This window comes from Hemitrygon akajei, unplaced genomic scaffold (assembly GCF_048418815.1).
Source record: "Hemitrygon akajei unplaced genomic scaffold, sHemAka1.3 Scf000057, whole genome shotgun sequence".
NCBI lineage: Eukaryota > Metazoa > Chordata > Chondrichthyes > Myliobatiformes > Dasyatidae > Hemitrygon > Hemitrygon akajei.
Window position 1 is genome coordinate 1,957,313 of NW_027331943.1, and position 16,745 is coordinate 1,974,057.

The following is a 16,745-nucleotide window of genomic DNA, read 5'->3' on the forward strand; positions in this document are numbered from 1 at the left end:
TCCACTACCACTCTCTGGCTTCTTTCATTCAGCCAATGTCTGATGCAATTTACTACCTCTCCATGTATACCTAGCGACTGAATCTTCCTAACTAACCTCCCATGCGGGACCTTGCGAAAAGCCTTACTGAAGTCCATGTATATAACATCCACTGCTTTCCCTTCATCCACTTTCCTGGAAACTTCCTCGAAAAGCTCTAATGGATTGGTTAAACATGACGCATAAAGCCATACTGACTTTTTCTAATAAGTCCCTCTCCACCGAAATACCTGGAGACCTTATCTCTTAGTATTCCTTCCAATAATTTACCTACTACCGATGTCAAACTTACCGGCCTATAATTTCATGACTTACATTTTGAGCCTTTTTTAAACAACAGAACTACATGAGCTATCCTTCAATCCTCTGGCACCCGGTCCGTGGATATCGACATAATACTTATGCCAGGGCCACTGCAATTTCAACATTAGTCTCCTTCAAGGTCCGAGCGAATACCCCGTCAGGTCCTGGGGATTTATTTACTCTGATTTGCCTCAAGACAGAAAGTACCTCCTCCTCTTTAATCTGTATAACTTCCATGACCTCCCTACTTGTTTGCCTTGTTTCCATAGACTCCATTCCAGTTTCCTTAGTAAATAGAGATGCAAAATACCCATTTAGGATCTCCCCCATTTCTTTTGGTTCCATACATAGCCGACCACTTTGATCTTCAAGAGGACCAATTTTATCCCTTACTATCCTTTTGCTCTTAACATACCTGTAGACGTTCTTAAAATTATCGTTCACTCTGACTGCCAAAGCAACCTCATGTCTTCTTATAGCCCTCCTGATTTCTTTCTTAAGTATTTTCTTACTCTTTGTATACTCCTCAAGCATCTTACTTCCTCCCTGTTGCCTATACATGTTATACATCGCTCTCTTCTTCTTTATCAGAGTCCCAATATCCCTCGATAACCAAGGCTTTTTATTCCTATTCATTTTGCCTTCAACCATGACAGGAACATACAAACTCTACACTCTCAAAATTTCTCCTTTGAAGGCCTGCCACTTACAAATCACATCATTGCCAGAGAACAACCTGTCCCAATCTACGATTTTTAGATCCCTTCTTATTTCTTCAAATTTGGCCTTTTTCAGTTTTAGAACGTCAACCCGAGGACCAGATCTATCTTTATCCATGATCAAGTTGAAACTAATGACGTTATTATCACTAGAAGGAAAGTGTTCCCCGATACACACTTCCGTCACCTGCCCTAACTCATTTCATAATAGGATATCTAATATTGCATCCTCCCTAGTTGGTACATCTATATATTGATTTAGAAAACTTTCCTGAACACATGTTGCAAACTCTAACCCATCTAGACCTTTAACAGGATGGGAGTTCCAAGCAATGTGTGGAAAATTAAAATCCTCTACAATGACAAATTTCTGTCTCCTGCAGTTGTCTGTTATCTCTCTGCAAATTTGCTCCTCCAATTCTCGCTAACTATTGGGTAGTCCATAATACAACCCTATTAATGTGGTCATACCTTCCGGTTTCTCAGCTCCACCCATAGGGCCTCAGTAGACAAGCCATCTAATCTATCCTGCCGAAGCACTGCTGTAATATTTTCCCCGACTAGCAAAGCAACCACCCACGCTTTATCCCTCTGTCTCTATCACGTCTAAAACTTTGGAACCCTGGAACATTGAGCTGCCAGTCCTGCCCCTCCTGTAGCCAAGTTTCAGTAATGGCTATGATGTGATAATTCCATGTGTCAATCCAGGCCCTCAGCTCGTCTGCCTTTCCCGCAATACTCCACGCTTTGAAATATACACACCTCAGAATATTATTACCACCACCCACAACCTTGCTATTTGTGGCTTTGCATGAACTACCACCATTATTTATGTTTACCACCGTTCCACTATCTACTCTGGCACTCTGGTTCCCATCCCTCTGCCAATCTAGTTTAAACCCTCCCCAATAACACTAGCAAACCTCCCTGCAAGTATATTGGTCCCCTTGTAGTTCAGGTGTAACCCGTCTCTCTTGTACAGGTCCCACCTGCCCCAAAAGAGGTCCCAATGATCTAGAAATCTGAAACCCTGCCCCCTACTCCAGTTTCTCAGCCACGTGTTCATCTGCCAGAGCATCGCACTCTTACCATCACTGGCACGTGGCACAGGAAGCAATCCGGAGATTACTACCCTCTATGTCCTGTTTTTCAACTTCCTACCAAGCTCTCTGTACTCACTCTTCAGGACACCCTGACTCTTTCTACCTATGGCATTGGTACCGATGTGTAGCACGAAATTTGGCTGATCACCCTCCCACCTCAGAATGCTGTGCAGGCGATCAGAGACATCCCTGACCCTGGCACCCGGGAGGCAACAAACCATCCGGGAGTCTCTGTTACGACCATAGAATCTCCTGTCTGTACCCCTGACTATGGAGTCCCCTATCACTACCGCTCTCCTCTTCTTCCTCCGCCCGTTCTGCACTGCAGCACCAGATTCAGTGCCAGAGATCCGGCTGCCGCAGTTTGTCCCAGGTAATCCTTCCCCCCAACAGTATCCAAATTGGTATACCTGTTCTGGAGGGGAATGGCCACAGGGGAACACTGCAGTAACTGCCCTTTCCCCTTCCCTCGCCTGACGGTAACCCAATTACCTGTGCCCTGTTCCTTAGGTGTAACTACCTCCTGGAAGCTACTATCTATAAACTGCTCAGTCTTTCGAATGATCCGGAGGTCATCCAGCTCCTGCTCCAGTTCCCTAACGCGGTCTGTTAGGAGCTGCAGCTGGGTGCACTTCTTGCAGGTGTCGTTGTCAGGGACACCGGATGTCTCCCTGACTTCACACATCCTGCAAGAGGAGCATTCCAACATCCTGCCTGGCTTATTCTCTAGTCTGAACAAAAAAAAAAGAAAAACAGCAAAACAGATGGTTGAGATGGTTGAGGACATTTGGGATGGGCCCCTAAATTTTGTGCATCCTGACTGGCTGCATCACTGCCTGGTGTGGGAATTGTACTTCTCTCAATCGCAGGACTCTGCAGAGAGTGGTGCGGACAGCCCAGTGCATCTGTAGATGTGACCTTCCTACTATTCAGGTCATTTCAGAGACGGGGTAAAAAGTGTCCGAAGGATCATTCTGGACCCAAGTCTCACCAAGCACAAACTGTTCCAGCTGCTACGATCCGGGAAATGGTACCGCTGTGTTAAAGCCAGGACCAACAGGCTCCACGACAGCTTCTTCCATCCGGCCATCAGACTGATTAAGTCATGCTGATACAATTCTATTTCTACAATTGTATACATAAATACACGCTCACCGCACACGCTTTACTGTAATTGTGCTGCTGGCGCAGAGAAACAACTTTCACGAAATGTATCCATGATATTAACCCTGACCCTGAAAATTTTTATCTGGCTGTTGTCTCATTTTTTTTAGATCTGTTATTCATCATCCTCATACTGTCCTCGTTCACATCAGTCTACGAGCTTTCCAGTGCACATGGTGTTTTCCAGAAATTGCTATTTAAGTTCTTATTTTTCTTTGCATATTTCCGGATCCGTTTCAGACCAGGAGATTATACCAAACCAATACGTCAATATGGGCACAGTGAGTGTTTACTACCTTCGTTATATTTTTACTGTTCAGCTCTGATTGGCAGACTTTCTTGATCCTCGATGTAAATTCAAAGTTTGTTCAGCCTTGCAGTAAATTTAGATTTTCAGCTTTGAAGTAAATTTTGTTGGAAGGTTTTCCTTTATCACACGATTATCTATTTTCTTTGCTTATTAATGTCCTAAATATACGTTTCATATTCTGTTGCATTGTATCCTAATGCTCTTTGATATTCCACCGCTCCTATTGCACCTTTCTTTATGTTTAATCATGTTCTGTACTTTCCTAGTCTAAAGTTCATGCTTATATATTTGGAAATTAGTTCCATTATTTGAATTATTTGTTTCAGCTTTACTGATGAAAGAACAAATAACTTAAAATCATCAATGTATAACTGTGTCAAGGTATAATTCGTATTTTCTTCTGATTAGATACCTGATTTTGTCTGTTTCAGTAAATTATGAGTGGGCTTAAAGCTAGACAAAACCATAGTGTGCTCAGTGAGACTCTCTGGAAAATCCCTCCATTTATTTTGATAGTGGTCGTTGTTCCTCTGTGGTTGTTAATAGGACGTTTATTTTACGCGAATGCTTCATCAGATGTTGCAAAAATTTCACAAGTATTGTATGAATTTTATATATATTTGGAACCTTTTAAACACATGAGGAACAGAATCAGATGTGTTTTGTATTGATAGACAATATAACACTGAAAGATTTCTGCTTTCTACAGGGTTTGAAATAGAATTACATAATCTTTTATCTGTTGTTCAAACCCGAACGGTATTCTGTCTGCTGTCCTGTGAGTATATTGTGGTTATCTAAGTTGTTATCTGAGTTGTTATTAGTTACGGGATGTACGATGCTATAATTTTAGATATAGAATTGCCTTATTATTATTAAGAGCTAATAATAACATAGTAGGTGACCATTTAGTAGTCTTATAAATGCAGAATAAAGCTGTCGTTTAGACTGGTGGTACATACCTTCAGCCTTTTATATGTTCTGCCCCATGGGAGTATGACAGAGAGGATGTATGAGGTGGTTTGGGGTTCAGTAGCAATGCTTTGGGTCGGGTTTGCGTCTTGCCAGCTTGATTGAGTTCCTCCAGGAAGTGACAAAAGTGTTGGATGAAGTTCCACATGGAAATTGTCTACTTGTATACTGGCAGAGTCTTTGACGAGATCCCACATGGGAGGTTCATACAGAAAATTAACATGCTTGAGAACTGTGGGGAAATGTCCTGGCTGCCGGGGACCCAAACGGGGAGAAATTTATTGGCTGGCAGGTGGTGAATCGGTGAAATTATTGCCATAGACGTCTGAAGAAGACACCTCATTGAGTATATTTAAAATGCAGGTCGATATGTTCCTGATTAGGAAAAGTGTCAACGTTTACTGGGATAATGGGGTAGAGAGGAATTGAAGAGCAAATTCACTGAGCCGAATGGCTTAATTCTGCTCCTGGATCTTATGGTTTCAGGGAGCATCTGGAGTATTGTGTTCACTTCTGATTGTCGAGCTCTTGGAAGGATTGGAGAGGGTGCAGAACAGGTTCATCAGGGTGTTGCCTGGATTCGGTGACATGTGCTACAAGTAGAGGTTTGATAAACTTGCTTTGTTTACTCTGGCGGTAGAATACAGATCTGACTGAGGTGTGCAAGTTTGAGAGATAAGAGTTTGGGTCGACAGCCTGTATTTTGTTTGTTTATTTTTACATATGACTGGTGTCTAATACCAGAGGGCATTTGGTTAAGGTGAGAAGGGGTAAATTTACAGCAATTGTGGGTAGTTTTTTAACAGAGTTGTGGGTGCCTGGAATTTACTGTCTGGGTCAACATGGCTTTGTGAAGGGAAGGTCCTGCCTCACGAGGCTAATTGAGTTTTTTGAAGAGGTAACAAAAAGCAATTGATGAAGGTATGGTAGTAGATGTGGTCTACATGGATTCAGCAGAACCAACAGCTGTATTAATAGAAAAAAATATATTGTAGAATATTCAGGCTGCAAAGAGAGATTCTTTGAATTGTTACTTGAATCCAGAGATCAGCGAATGTTTAATGGCGAATTTTGATTCCCAAGCTTTGCCAAGTCAGAGACTAACATTTGAGATGTGGTTTGAACTGTGCATTTGATCACTCACCTATCAGCTGAGTGGGTAATTCAAATAAACCTTGGGCGATGTTCATGTATTCCTGTGGATCAGGACCTGTTTAAATATTAAAAAAAAAACATCCATGGAAACAGAGCTAAAATAATTAAAATAACTAAAATATTTATCTCAATGTGCTTTGTGTTCAGTGTGTGGTTTTAACATACCGAGTTCCTGTATTTCCCTCAGTATTCTGTCCAACTTCGGTAACTCAGTTCTCCACGTCACAAAGGATTCCCACATCGCCCTCCGGGCCCGGGAGCCTTTGCCCATCACCAAACTGAGGAAGAGTCTGGAACTCTCTGTCCGGTTTCCCTTCGCTGTCAGTTCAGTGACTTTCTACAAAAGGAAACAATGAATTTATTGTGCAGCAGACAGACAGGCATGGAGAATGTACAGGAAAATATCTGTTCATGGTCCCAGTAGCTTCAGAACAGATGCAGTAACCGGGCTGTTGCCTCATCCTCTCTGGGTTCAGTCATTAACAGAGAAACAGTAACTGAAGGAAATTCTAAATCAATAGTGTGAAAAAATAAGGATTCACTGACACCCTGCAGTAGATGCAATGTGATTAATTTCCTCAGTCTGTCAATGTGCAGTATTACATCAACAAGATGTGACAACAAGAACTGAAGAGAGGGGAGAGAGAGAGCAAAAACAAATGGATCGTGGCTGACAAAAGTTTATAGTTGGGTGCTTAAATCAAAAGATAAATATTGAATCGAAAGGATACGCAGGTAGGTGAAAGTGTTGGGTCGAAGCTGCTGTCATTAAAAATGAAAAGTCCTGAGAAAGAGGTGATAACGGATTGGACGATGTAGATGTTAAGAAACTGCATAAGTAAAATGACCCTGATGATACAGGCCTGTTAACAGTAGCCAGGATGTGAGCTACAAATTACAACAGGAGAGGGAAGAGACATGCAAAATGGTGAATGTGAAAATAGTCATGGGGAATTTCAATATGCAGGTAGCTTTGGAGAATCTGGTCAGTGTTGAATCCTGAGTGAGGAAATTTATAGAATGCCTATGAGATGGCTTTTTAGAGAAGCCTATGGTTGATCCCACGATAGGACAGACGGATTTGGATTTGGTGTTGTGTATTGAGCCAGATTTGATTGGGGAGCTCAGGTAAATAATCCCTTAAGAGGCAGTGATCATAAAATAGCAAAACTGACACTGCTGTTTGAGAGGGAGAAGGTAAAGTCAGATGGATCAGTGCGACAGTTGGATAAAGGAATTACAGAGGCATAGGAGAAGACCTGGGCAAAAATATATTCGAACATGACTAACAGGGACAATGGCGGAGCGGGAATGGCGGAAGTTTCTCGGAGCAATTAAGAAGGCTCAGGACAAGTGATCACAAAGATGAAGAATTATTCTAAAGGGAGGATGATCAACCATGGCTGACAAGATAGTCAAAGCAGCACGAAAGCAAAGGAGAGGGGACATAATATTACAAAGTATAGTAGAAAGCTGGAGGACTGGGATGCTTTCACAAACCAACAGAAGGAAATTAAAAAGCCGTAAGTAGAGAAAATATGTAAAATGAAGGTAGGCTAGCGAATAACGTAAAATAGCTCACCAAGAGGTCCGTCTGATATATGAAGAGTGAAGGAGAGGAAAGTGGATTTTGGGCCACTGGAAAATGGCAGTGGAGAGGTACTGTCAGGGGACAAAGAAATTACAAAAGGTATTAGTAAGTATTTTGCGTCAGTCTTCATTGTAAAAAATACACTAGAACGTGCCAGATATTTGAGAATGTCAAGTGGCAGAAGTGAGTGTACTTGCCATTATTAAGGAGAAGGCACTCGGGAAGCTGAAAGTTCTGAAGATAGATGAGTCAGTTAAGTTCAGTTCAGTTTCTGTTTATTGTCATTTAGAAACCACAGAAGCAATGCAGTTAAAAAATGAGACAACGTTCCCCCAGAATGATATCACAAAAGCATATGACAAAACAGACTACACCAGAAAATTTACATAACGTTTTGTAATCCCCAAATCCATAGTCCAGAGAGGCTGCTGCGTATTAATGTCGCGCTACTGTCTTAGCGCGTTCCCCGGAAAGGAGCTCCAAATACACCAGACAAAACAAGACTACCCAGACACACCAAGTCAGGAGACCAACTCTACCACCCAACAAACCAAAAACTAAAGCTACAAGACCTGATCAACTGCACTCGATTGCTTCTGAAAAAGGAGGCTGAAGAGATTGTGGAGACATTAGTGATGATCACTCAAGAATCACGAGATCCTGGAATGGTTCCGGAGGACCGATCATTTTAAACTATAGGCCATTTAGTCTGATCAGCGTTTGGGAAGACGTCAGCAGTCGATAATTGAGGATAATGTTTCGGGGTATTTGGACGCACATGATAAGAAAAAGGCCAACATCCATGGAAGGGAATCTTGTCTGACAGAACTGTTGGAATTTTTTGAGAGAACAGCATGCTGGGTCGACAACGGAAAGTCAGTGCAAGTTGTTCACTTGGACTTCCCGAGGACCCTTAACCAGGTACCGCACATGACGCCGTTTAACAAGACAGGGAACGGCAGTATGACAAGAGAGACACTAGCATTGATAGAGGATCCATGATTTTCTCCAGACTGATTTTGACTGACTGTCAGGAAGCACAGAATGGAACAAATGGGGCTTTTTCTTGTTGGATGTTGCTGACCAGTGGTGTTCTGCAGTGGTTGATTTTGGGAGAATTCCTTTTTCCGTTATGTCAATGATTTGAAGGCTTTATGGACAAGATTGCGCACGTTACGAAGATATGGGGAAAGACAGGAAGCGTTGAGGAAGCAGGGATTTTGCAGCAGGACATGAAAGATGAAAAAATTGACAAATCAGTGACAATTGGAATGTAGTATAGGGAGGTACATGGCCATACACTTTGGCAGAAATAATGAAGACATAGAATATTTTTGAGAGTTCTAAAGAGTCTCAGGAGACCTGTTGCAGGATTCCTTGCAGGTTGAGTTGGTGTTAGGAAAGGCAAAAACAAATGCTAGCGTTCATTTCGAGAGGATTAGAATATAAGAACAAGCACTGGCCAGACCGCACTTGTATATTGTGAACGGTTTTAGTCCCCTGATCAGTGAAAATACGCGATGCATTGTGGAAAGTCCAGAGAGGAATCCAAACTGACAGAACCAGTAATATTAAACCTGATTTTGATGAGAATGATTCCTGGATGCGCCTGTACTGGCTGGAGTGTGGAAGGATGAGGGAAATCTATTTGTAATCTGTGGAATATCGAAAGGCATTGAGAGGATGTGGAGATGATGTTTCAAAGTGGGGGAGTCTAGAACCAGACGGAACAGCCTCAAAATAGAGGGACGTCCATTTAGAACAGAGATGAGGAGATTCTTTAGGCGAGGAGTAGTGAATCTGTCGAATCCATTGGCACTGACAGCTGCGGAGACCAGGTCATTGGGTATATTTAAAACAGAGGTTGGTACCTTCTTGATTAGTCTGGTCAGCAAAGTTTACTGGGAGAAGGCAGGAGAATAGAGTTGAGAGGGTTAGTAAATCACCCATGACGTAATGGCGGAGTAGGAAGATGGGCCTAATGGCCTACTTGTGTTCCGATACCTTATGGTCTTATGATGTGTAAAGACGACAGAAAGTTAAGGAATGTCAGTGCGGCCGTCTTTTGATGGAGATTGTAACTGCCTGGCACTCGTGCTGCAAAATGGTGATCACTTCCTGAATGCAGGCATGGGCTTCCTCATTTACTGAGGAATTATGAATTAAACATTGAACCGTCTTCAAGCAACATCTCTCTCTCTCTCTATCTCTGGCTATCCATCCCATAGGATGATGATGGTTCCTTTCAGTCAGTTAGTGGGGTGGTACCCCACTCCTCAGAAAGGAGCCGTGTACGTGATTGGATTTTAGGTGAGTAGGGCGTTGCACCGGTCCAGATCCACCCTCTCGACATCCCCTCCCGGATCCAGCAGCCTGGTTGGGTCCAAGACGGCTGGGGGAAGTTCTGTTGCAGTGAATGGCCAGACCAAGCTTCGATGCGAGGGATGCCCTTTCCGCGCTTGTTTTCTAGATGGCCGTTGACCCTAACAGAGGGGTCATCCGCCCTTTGACAGGTCTTGTTTTTCGTCCTGCAGGGTGTCTAGCCACCCTCCTCACCAGGCCAGCATGGTGGGGGAGCTGGTTTAGTCACCAACCATCCGACCATGCGACAGGTAGTACTGGGTTACATGGTACCGGCAGCACTCAGACGAGTGGTCTGACCAGAACATACACTGATGATGGAATTAAGGTAGTCGAGGATGCAACTGAACATGGATGGGCTTAGGACATTGCTCTGAGAAACAAGAGGAATGATGTCCCGGGTTTGAATGATTGATCTCCCAGAACAGTTACCAGTAGGGAATTGGAAAGTTTTTCCATAACACGAATAATGGAAAATAATTATGGAACAAATCAGCATAATTCCCTGATGGTCCACTGCACTGTAAAATAATCCCTCAGTTTCACTGCTACCATGTCTGAGGAGTTACAGTTGTGAAAGAGATTTAAAGGTTTACCAGTAAAGCAGGCGTCTCCAGATGATGAATTTTAGATGATATTTACAGATGACTGCTCTTGTCTTTGGATAATGCCTGTCTGATTTTTTACATACAGCGCCGATGAATCCCAACGAGAACAGAGTCACTCAGGGGTGTAACACATTTGATTTTCTAATACCACTCATGGCTGAGTAGGTCAGATCTAGTACAGGACAATCACTGTTTGTGAATTCCAAGGAGAGTGACCTGAAATGGGATGTCCCTGTCTCTCATTAGTCAGATATTCAGCAAGTTAACAGAATTCTTTTTTCATTTTTTCCCTTCCCTTTCAGGTAAACCTATTGATCTTCTTTTTTAAGGACAACCTGTTGATTGCTGAGATCATGAGATATCAACTAGTCAGCAGATTAATGTTTTGTGCTTTCTTCTTCCCTTTTAGGTCAAACTATTGACTTTTGTGGTCATGAGATATCGGCTTTGTGCGTGATCTTTCACGACTAACCTATCTTAGAGATTTTCGAGGAAGTTGCCAGGAAATTTGCTATGGCCAAGTTTGTGGATATTGTCTACATGGATGTGAGCACGGTATTTGACAAGTTCCCTCATAGCAGGTCGGTTAAGAAGTTTCAGTTGCTCAGCATCCGAGATGAGGTAGTAAACTGGATTAGACACCGGCTTTTTGGAGGAATCCAGAGTGTGGCTACAGACTGTTGCATTTCTGATTGGCGCCTGTAACTCGTGTAGTGTCACCGGGATCGGTACTGTGTCTGTTGTTGTTTGTCATCTATATCAATGATCTGGATGAAATTATGGTTAACAGAATCAGCAAATTTGCGGATGGCACCAACTTTGGGAAGGTGCAGTGGACAAAGAGCTTGCAAGAGCTAACAAGAGCTTACGCTTGCAAGAACTACAAGAGCTTGCAGTGAGATCTAGACCAACTGGAGAATGGGCGTAAAAGGGGACGATGCAATATAATGCAGACAAATTGCACTTTGGAAGGACCAAGCAGGGTAGATCTTACACAGCGACCGGTACGGCACTGAAAAGTGTGGTAGAACAGAGTGATCTGGGAATACAGGTCCATAAGTCATTGAAAGTGACGGCATATGTGCTCAAGTTGTGGATCTGAAAGTAAGTTTCTTAGCGCATTAACCTTCATAAATGAAAATATCGTGTACAATAGATGGGATATGATGTTGCATAAGACGTTGGTGAGGCCTAATTTGGATATTATGTGCAGTTCTGCTCACCTACCTACAGGGCAGCTGGAAATAAGTTTGAAAGAGTACACAAACAAGAACAAGGATGTTGTCAGGACTAGAAGACCTAAGTTATAAGAAAAGAGTGACCGGGATAGGACTATATTCATTGGAACGTGGAAGATTGAGGAGAGGTTTGAGAGAAGTTTGCACAATTACATGGGGTATAGACAGGATAAATGCAGCAACATTTTGTACTGCGGTAAAGAGATATTATAACAAGAGGTTATCAGTAAAGGGTGAAAGGTGAAAAGTTCAGGGGGTACAATGGTGAAACTTGTTGACTCAGAGGGTGCTAAGATTGTGAAACTAGCTAGCATCGCAAGCAGTACAAGCGGTTAAAAAAAGTCTGGATAGGTCCATGCATGATGAGGGTATAAAGCGCCATGGCCTGGTGAAGGTCAATGGGAATACATAGTTAAGTAGTCCAGCATGGAAATAGATGGGCCAACAGGCCTGATTCTATGCTGTTCTTTTCTATGACTATGACAAGTAAGCCGCACGTTGTTTGGGAACTTACGGAGCCAAGACCAGATGTGGTTAGCAGGTTTCCTTCTGTCAAGTACAGAAGTGAAGCCGGTTGCCTCCGTTTACAATCTGTCAGTTTAATACTCATCCTGGATTAATGAGATGAGGTGAATCTGCCCGACAGTGCAGACAAGATTTGAAATCATTTTCAGACTGAATGCCTGTTCGAAGTACCGATATATATAACCATATAACAATTGCAGCACGGAAACAGGCCATCTCGGCCCTTCTAGTCCGTGCCGAACGCTTACACCCACCTAGTCCCACTGGCCCGCACTCAGCCCATAACCCTCCATTCCTTTCCTGTCCATATACCTACCCAATTTTATTTTAAATGACAATACCGAACCTGCCTCTACCACTTCTACCTGAAGCTCATTCCACACAGCTACCACTCTCTGAGTAAAGAAATTCCCCATCGTGTTACCCTTAAACATTTGCCCCCTAATTCTCAAATTATGTCCTCTTGTTTGAAACTCCCCAACTCTCAATGGAAAAAGCCTATCCACGTCATCTCGATCTATCCCCCTCATAATTTTAAATACCTCTATTAAGTCCCCCCTTAACCTTCTACGCTCCAAAGAATAAAAACCTAACTTGTTCAGCCTTTCCCTGTAGGTTATGTGTTGAAACCCAGGTAACATTCTAGTAAATCTTCTCTGTACTCTCTCTATTATGTTCATACCTTTCCTAACATTCGGTGACCAGAACTGTACACAATACTCCAAATTCGGCCTTACCAATGCCTTGTACAATTTTAACATTACATCCCAACTCCTATACTCAATGTTCTGATTTATAAAGACCAGCATACCAAAAGATTTCTTCACCACCCTATCCACATGAGATTCCACCTTCTGGGAGCTATGCACCATTATTCCTAGATCACTCTGTTCTACTGCATTCTTCAATGCCCTATCATTTACAATGTATGTCCTATTTGGATTATTCCTACCAAAATGTAGCACCCCACACTTATCAGCATTAAACTCCGTCTGCCATCTTTCAGCCCACTCTTCTAACTGGCCTAAATCTCTCTGCAAGCTTTGAAAACCTACTTCATTATCCACAACGCCACCTACCTTAGTATCATCTGTATACTTACTAATCCAATGTACCACCCCATCATCCAGATCATTAATGTATATGACAAACAACATTGGACCCAATACAGATCCCTGAGGCACACCACTTGTCACCGGCCTCCAACCTGACAAACAGTTATTCACCACTACTCTCTGGCATCTCCCATCTAGCCACTGTTGAATCCATTTTACTACTTCAATATTAATACACAACGATTGAACCTTCCTAACTAACCTTCCGTGCAGAACCTTGTCAAAGGCCTTACTGAAGTCCATATAGACAGCATCCACTGCTTGACCCTCGTAAACTTTCCACATAACCTCTTCAGAATATTCAATAAGACTTGTCAAACAACCTTCCACGTACAAATCCATGCTGACTATTCCTAATCAGACCATGTCTATCAAGATAATTATATATACCATCTTAAGAATACTTTCCATTAATTTACCTTCCACTGACGTCAAACTGACAGGCCTATAATTGCTAGGTTTACTCTCAGAACCCTTTTTAAACAATGGAACCACATGAGCAATGCGCCAATCCTCCGGCACCATCCCCGTTTCTAATGACATTTGAAATATTTCTGTCAGAGCCCCTGCTATTTCTACAGTAACTTCCTTCAAGGTCCTAGGGAATATCCTGTCAGGATCTGGAGATTTATCCACTTTTATATTCCTTAAAAGTGCCAGTACTTCCTCCTCTTTAATCGTCATAGTTTCCATTACTTGCCGCTACTGCTCTCATATCACACTGATAAATACAGCAGGTGGGAGATAAAAAGCTAAGGCTGACCCTGTAGTTCCCAGTGCTCCCCACCTTAACAGCTGAAACCAGATCTGCGAGAGACAAGTCAGAAATCAAAGTCTCAATTGCCAGGTAGAACGCAAAGAACGTGAAGATTAATTTTGGTCACTATTCCCAGCAGTTCTGTGACAATACACAAACTACACTCACCTCATTTTCTTCTCTACTGAAATGTCCCTCCTTTGTCAACATCCAACCGAGTCTTTCAACCTTTTCTTCAATTGCTTGTTTGAGTCTGTCTCTATAGAACTTTGTCAGTTGGTACAGTCGATATTCCTCCCCCTCTGCTAAGAGGTCAGGGATTGTCAACTCTGGCTCTGTGAATATAAAAAGGAAAATGTAGGCTTGAACTCAAATTATTTTTCGTTTCCACCGCTCTCACCAAACTCAACAAAAAAAAACATGACTTGAACCTACCTACAGACACTAAAACCGATATATTCCCAATCTCCAACTGGCCTTAAAACCTACCAAACAATGTTCTAGGCATTACGTTAATAGAAGGACCAGATTTGATGCACACCAGTCCATCCCTCAACCGACCCACTCACCTATTTCAATTTTGGATCGGCAATAAATGCTGGGCCTGTCGGTAATATTCGCTTCCCAGAGATACACTCTCCATCCTGGCAAATACATTTCCCTTAATTCACATCCTGGAAATATTCTCTTATCTGGACAACTGCCTTTCCTCCAATGTACATCCCGTAAATCCTCAGAGCAGGTAGTACACTTCCTGTAGTGGGGTAATGGGTACACCACTACACCACATGTACCACACCCACACATTCCCCCTCTCTCTGACCAACCTTCCAACAAGGAATCGCATTTACCCTTCTCCCTGCCACATTCTGCAAACACATCACCCTCATATTTCACTCACCGGCTCCGTGCTGGGGACTTGACAATTCCGTGTTCAATGAGCTTCCGGGCTGACAGGCAGTCGCCTCACTTGTGCTTGTTCCAGGGTCCTGATTGGTGTCTCTGGGCTGCATTTGCTCCACTTCCGCTGCGGCCGTACTGCATTCTGGGACATCGCTCTCAATCTGACCCTGCTTCGGTACCTTGCTTCCTGTGTCCCGATCAGCTTTCCCCGATGATCCGCCTTGTAAACACCTCTTCAGTACTTTCCCTACTCGTTTCAATGTCTTACCTGAAATAAGTGATGAATTGCAGTTTATAAGAGTATGATTTAGATCTGAGCAAAACTGATTCAGACTGCAATGGAGCCGTGACTCTGGCTGACCAGATTTGGAGTGGGACTGTGCTGGTTACTGTGAACCGTACATCCTGCTTGGTGACCATACCGATAAGCCGGTGACTGAAGACATTCACTCCCAGTAAAATAACAGGATAGACACAGTAATGCCAATCACTTAATTCACAGCAGTTCAATGATGACCACGGGATCTTAATGCAACGGTGTCCGGTGATACTGGGAAATTAAATAAAGATATGACGTCAAACGTACCGACCTGTAATTTCTCGGATTTCTTTTAGATCCTTTTTTAAACAATGGAACAACGTGAGCTATCCTTCAATCCTCCAGCACCTCACCCGTAGTTACCGACACTTTAAATTTATCTGCCAGGGCCCCTGCAATATCAACACTGGTCTCGTTCAAGATCCGATGGAACACCCTATCAGGTCGTGGGGATTTATCTTCTCTGATTTCCCTCAAGATAGCAAGCACCTCCTCCTCTTCAATCTGTATAGGTTCCATGACCTAACTACATGTTTGCCTTATTTCCGTTCACTCAATGCCAGTTTCCTTAGTAAATAGAGATGCAAAAACCATGTTTAAGATCTCCCCTATTTCTTTTGGTTCCATGCATAGCCGACCACTCCGATCTATAAGAGGACCTGTTTTATTCCTTACTATGCTTATGTTCTTTATATACCTGTAGAAGCTCTTTGGATTATCCTTCACCTTGACTGCCAACGCAACATCTTGTCTTCTTTTAGCCCTGCTGATATCTTTCTTAAGTATTTTTGTGCACTTTTTATACTCCTCAAGCACCTTATTTTCTCCTTGTTGCCTATACCTGTCATACATCTCTCTCTTCTTCTTTTTCACAGTTCCAATATTCATCGAGAACCAAGGTTCCTTATTCGTATTCACTTTGCCATTAATCCTGACAGGAACATACAAACTCTGCACGCTCAAAGCCCTCCCACTTAGCAGTCACATCCTTGCAGGGAGCAACTTGTCCCAATCCACGCGTATTAGATCCTTTCTCATTTCTTCAAATTTGGCCTTTTTCCAGTTTAGAACCTCAACCCGAGGACCTGATCGATCTTTATTCATCATCAAGTTGAAACTAATGGTATTATGATCACTGGAACCAAAGTGTTCCCCTACACACACTTCCGTCACCTGCCCAAACTCAATTCCTAATGGGAGATCAAATATTGCGTCCTCCCTGGTTGGTACATCTATATATTGATTTAGAAAACTTTCCCGAACACATTTTACAAACTCTAACCCATCTAGACCTTTAACAGCATGGGAGTTCCAATCAATGTGTGGAAAATTAAAATCCCCTACAATCACAACTTTTTGTCTCCCTGCAGTTGTCTGTTATCTCTCCGCAGATTTGCTCCTCCTATTCTCGCTGAATGTTGGGTGGTCTATAATACAACCCCATTAATGTGGTCATTCCTTTCCTGTTTCTCACCTCCACCCATATGGCTTCGGTAGACAAGCCCTCTAATCTGTCCTGCCTGAACACTGGTGTAACATTTTCCCTGTCTAGCAATGCTACCT

At 42.8% G+C, this 16,745-nt stretch overlaps 2 protein-coding genes across 4 annotated transcripts in view; both read right to left on the reverse strand.

The window, feature by feature from the left end:
* LOC140721546 (NACHT, LRR and PYD domains-containing protein 3-like) overlaps nucleotides 1-16,745 on the reverse strand; it is an 817,640-nt gene that overhangs the window by 109,584 nt on the left and 691,311 nt on the right. The window lies entirely within an intron of this gene.
* LOC140721566 (NACHT, LRR and PYD domains-containing protein 3-like) overlaps nucleotides 1-16,745 on the reverse strand; it is a 51,404-nt gene that overhangs the window by 10,713 nt on the left and 23,946 nt on the right. For 2 of the 3 annotated variants that reach the window (XM_073036392.1, XM_073036391.1), the window contains exons 4-6: nucleotides 14,129-14,295; nucleotides 5,931-6,102; nucleotides 5,755-5,820 (exon numbers count right to left, since the gene is read on the reverse strand). In XM_073036392.1, the coding sequence (XP_072892493.1) occupies nucleotides 5,755-5,820; nucleotides 5,931-6,102; nucleotides 14,129-14,295 (405 nt within the window). Of the gene's footprint in view, nucleotides 1-4,600; nucleotides 5,347-5,754; nucleotides 5,821-5,930; nucleotides 6,103-14,128; nucleotides 14,296-16,745 lie in introns of those variants that run through there. The other variant, XM_073036393.1, reaches the window with a different exon arrangement.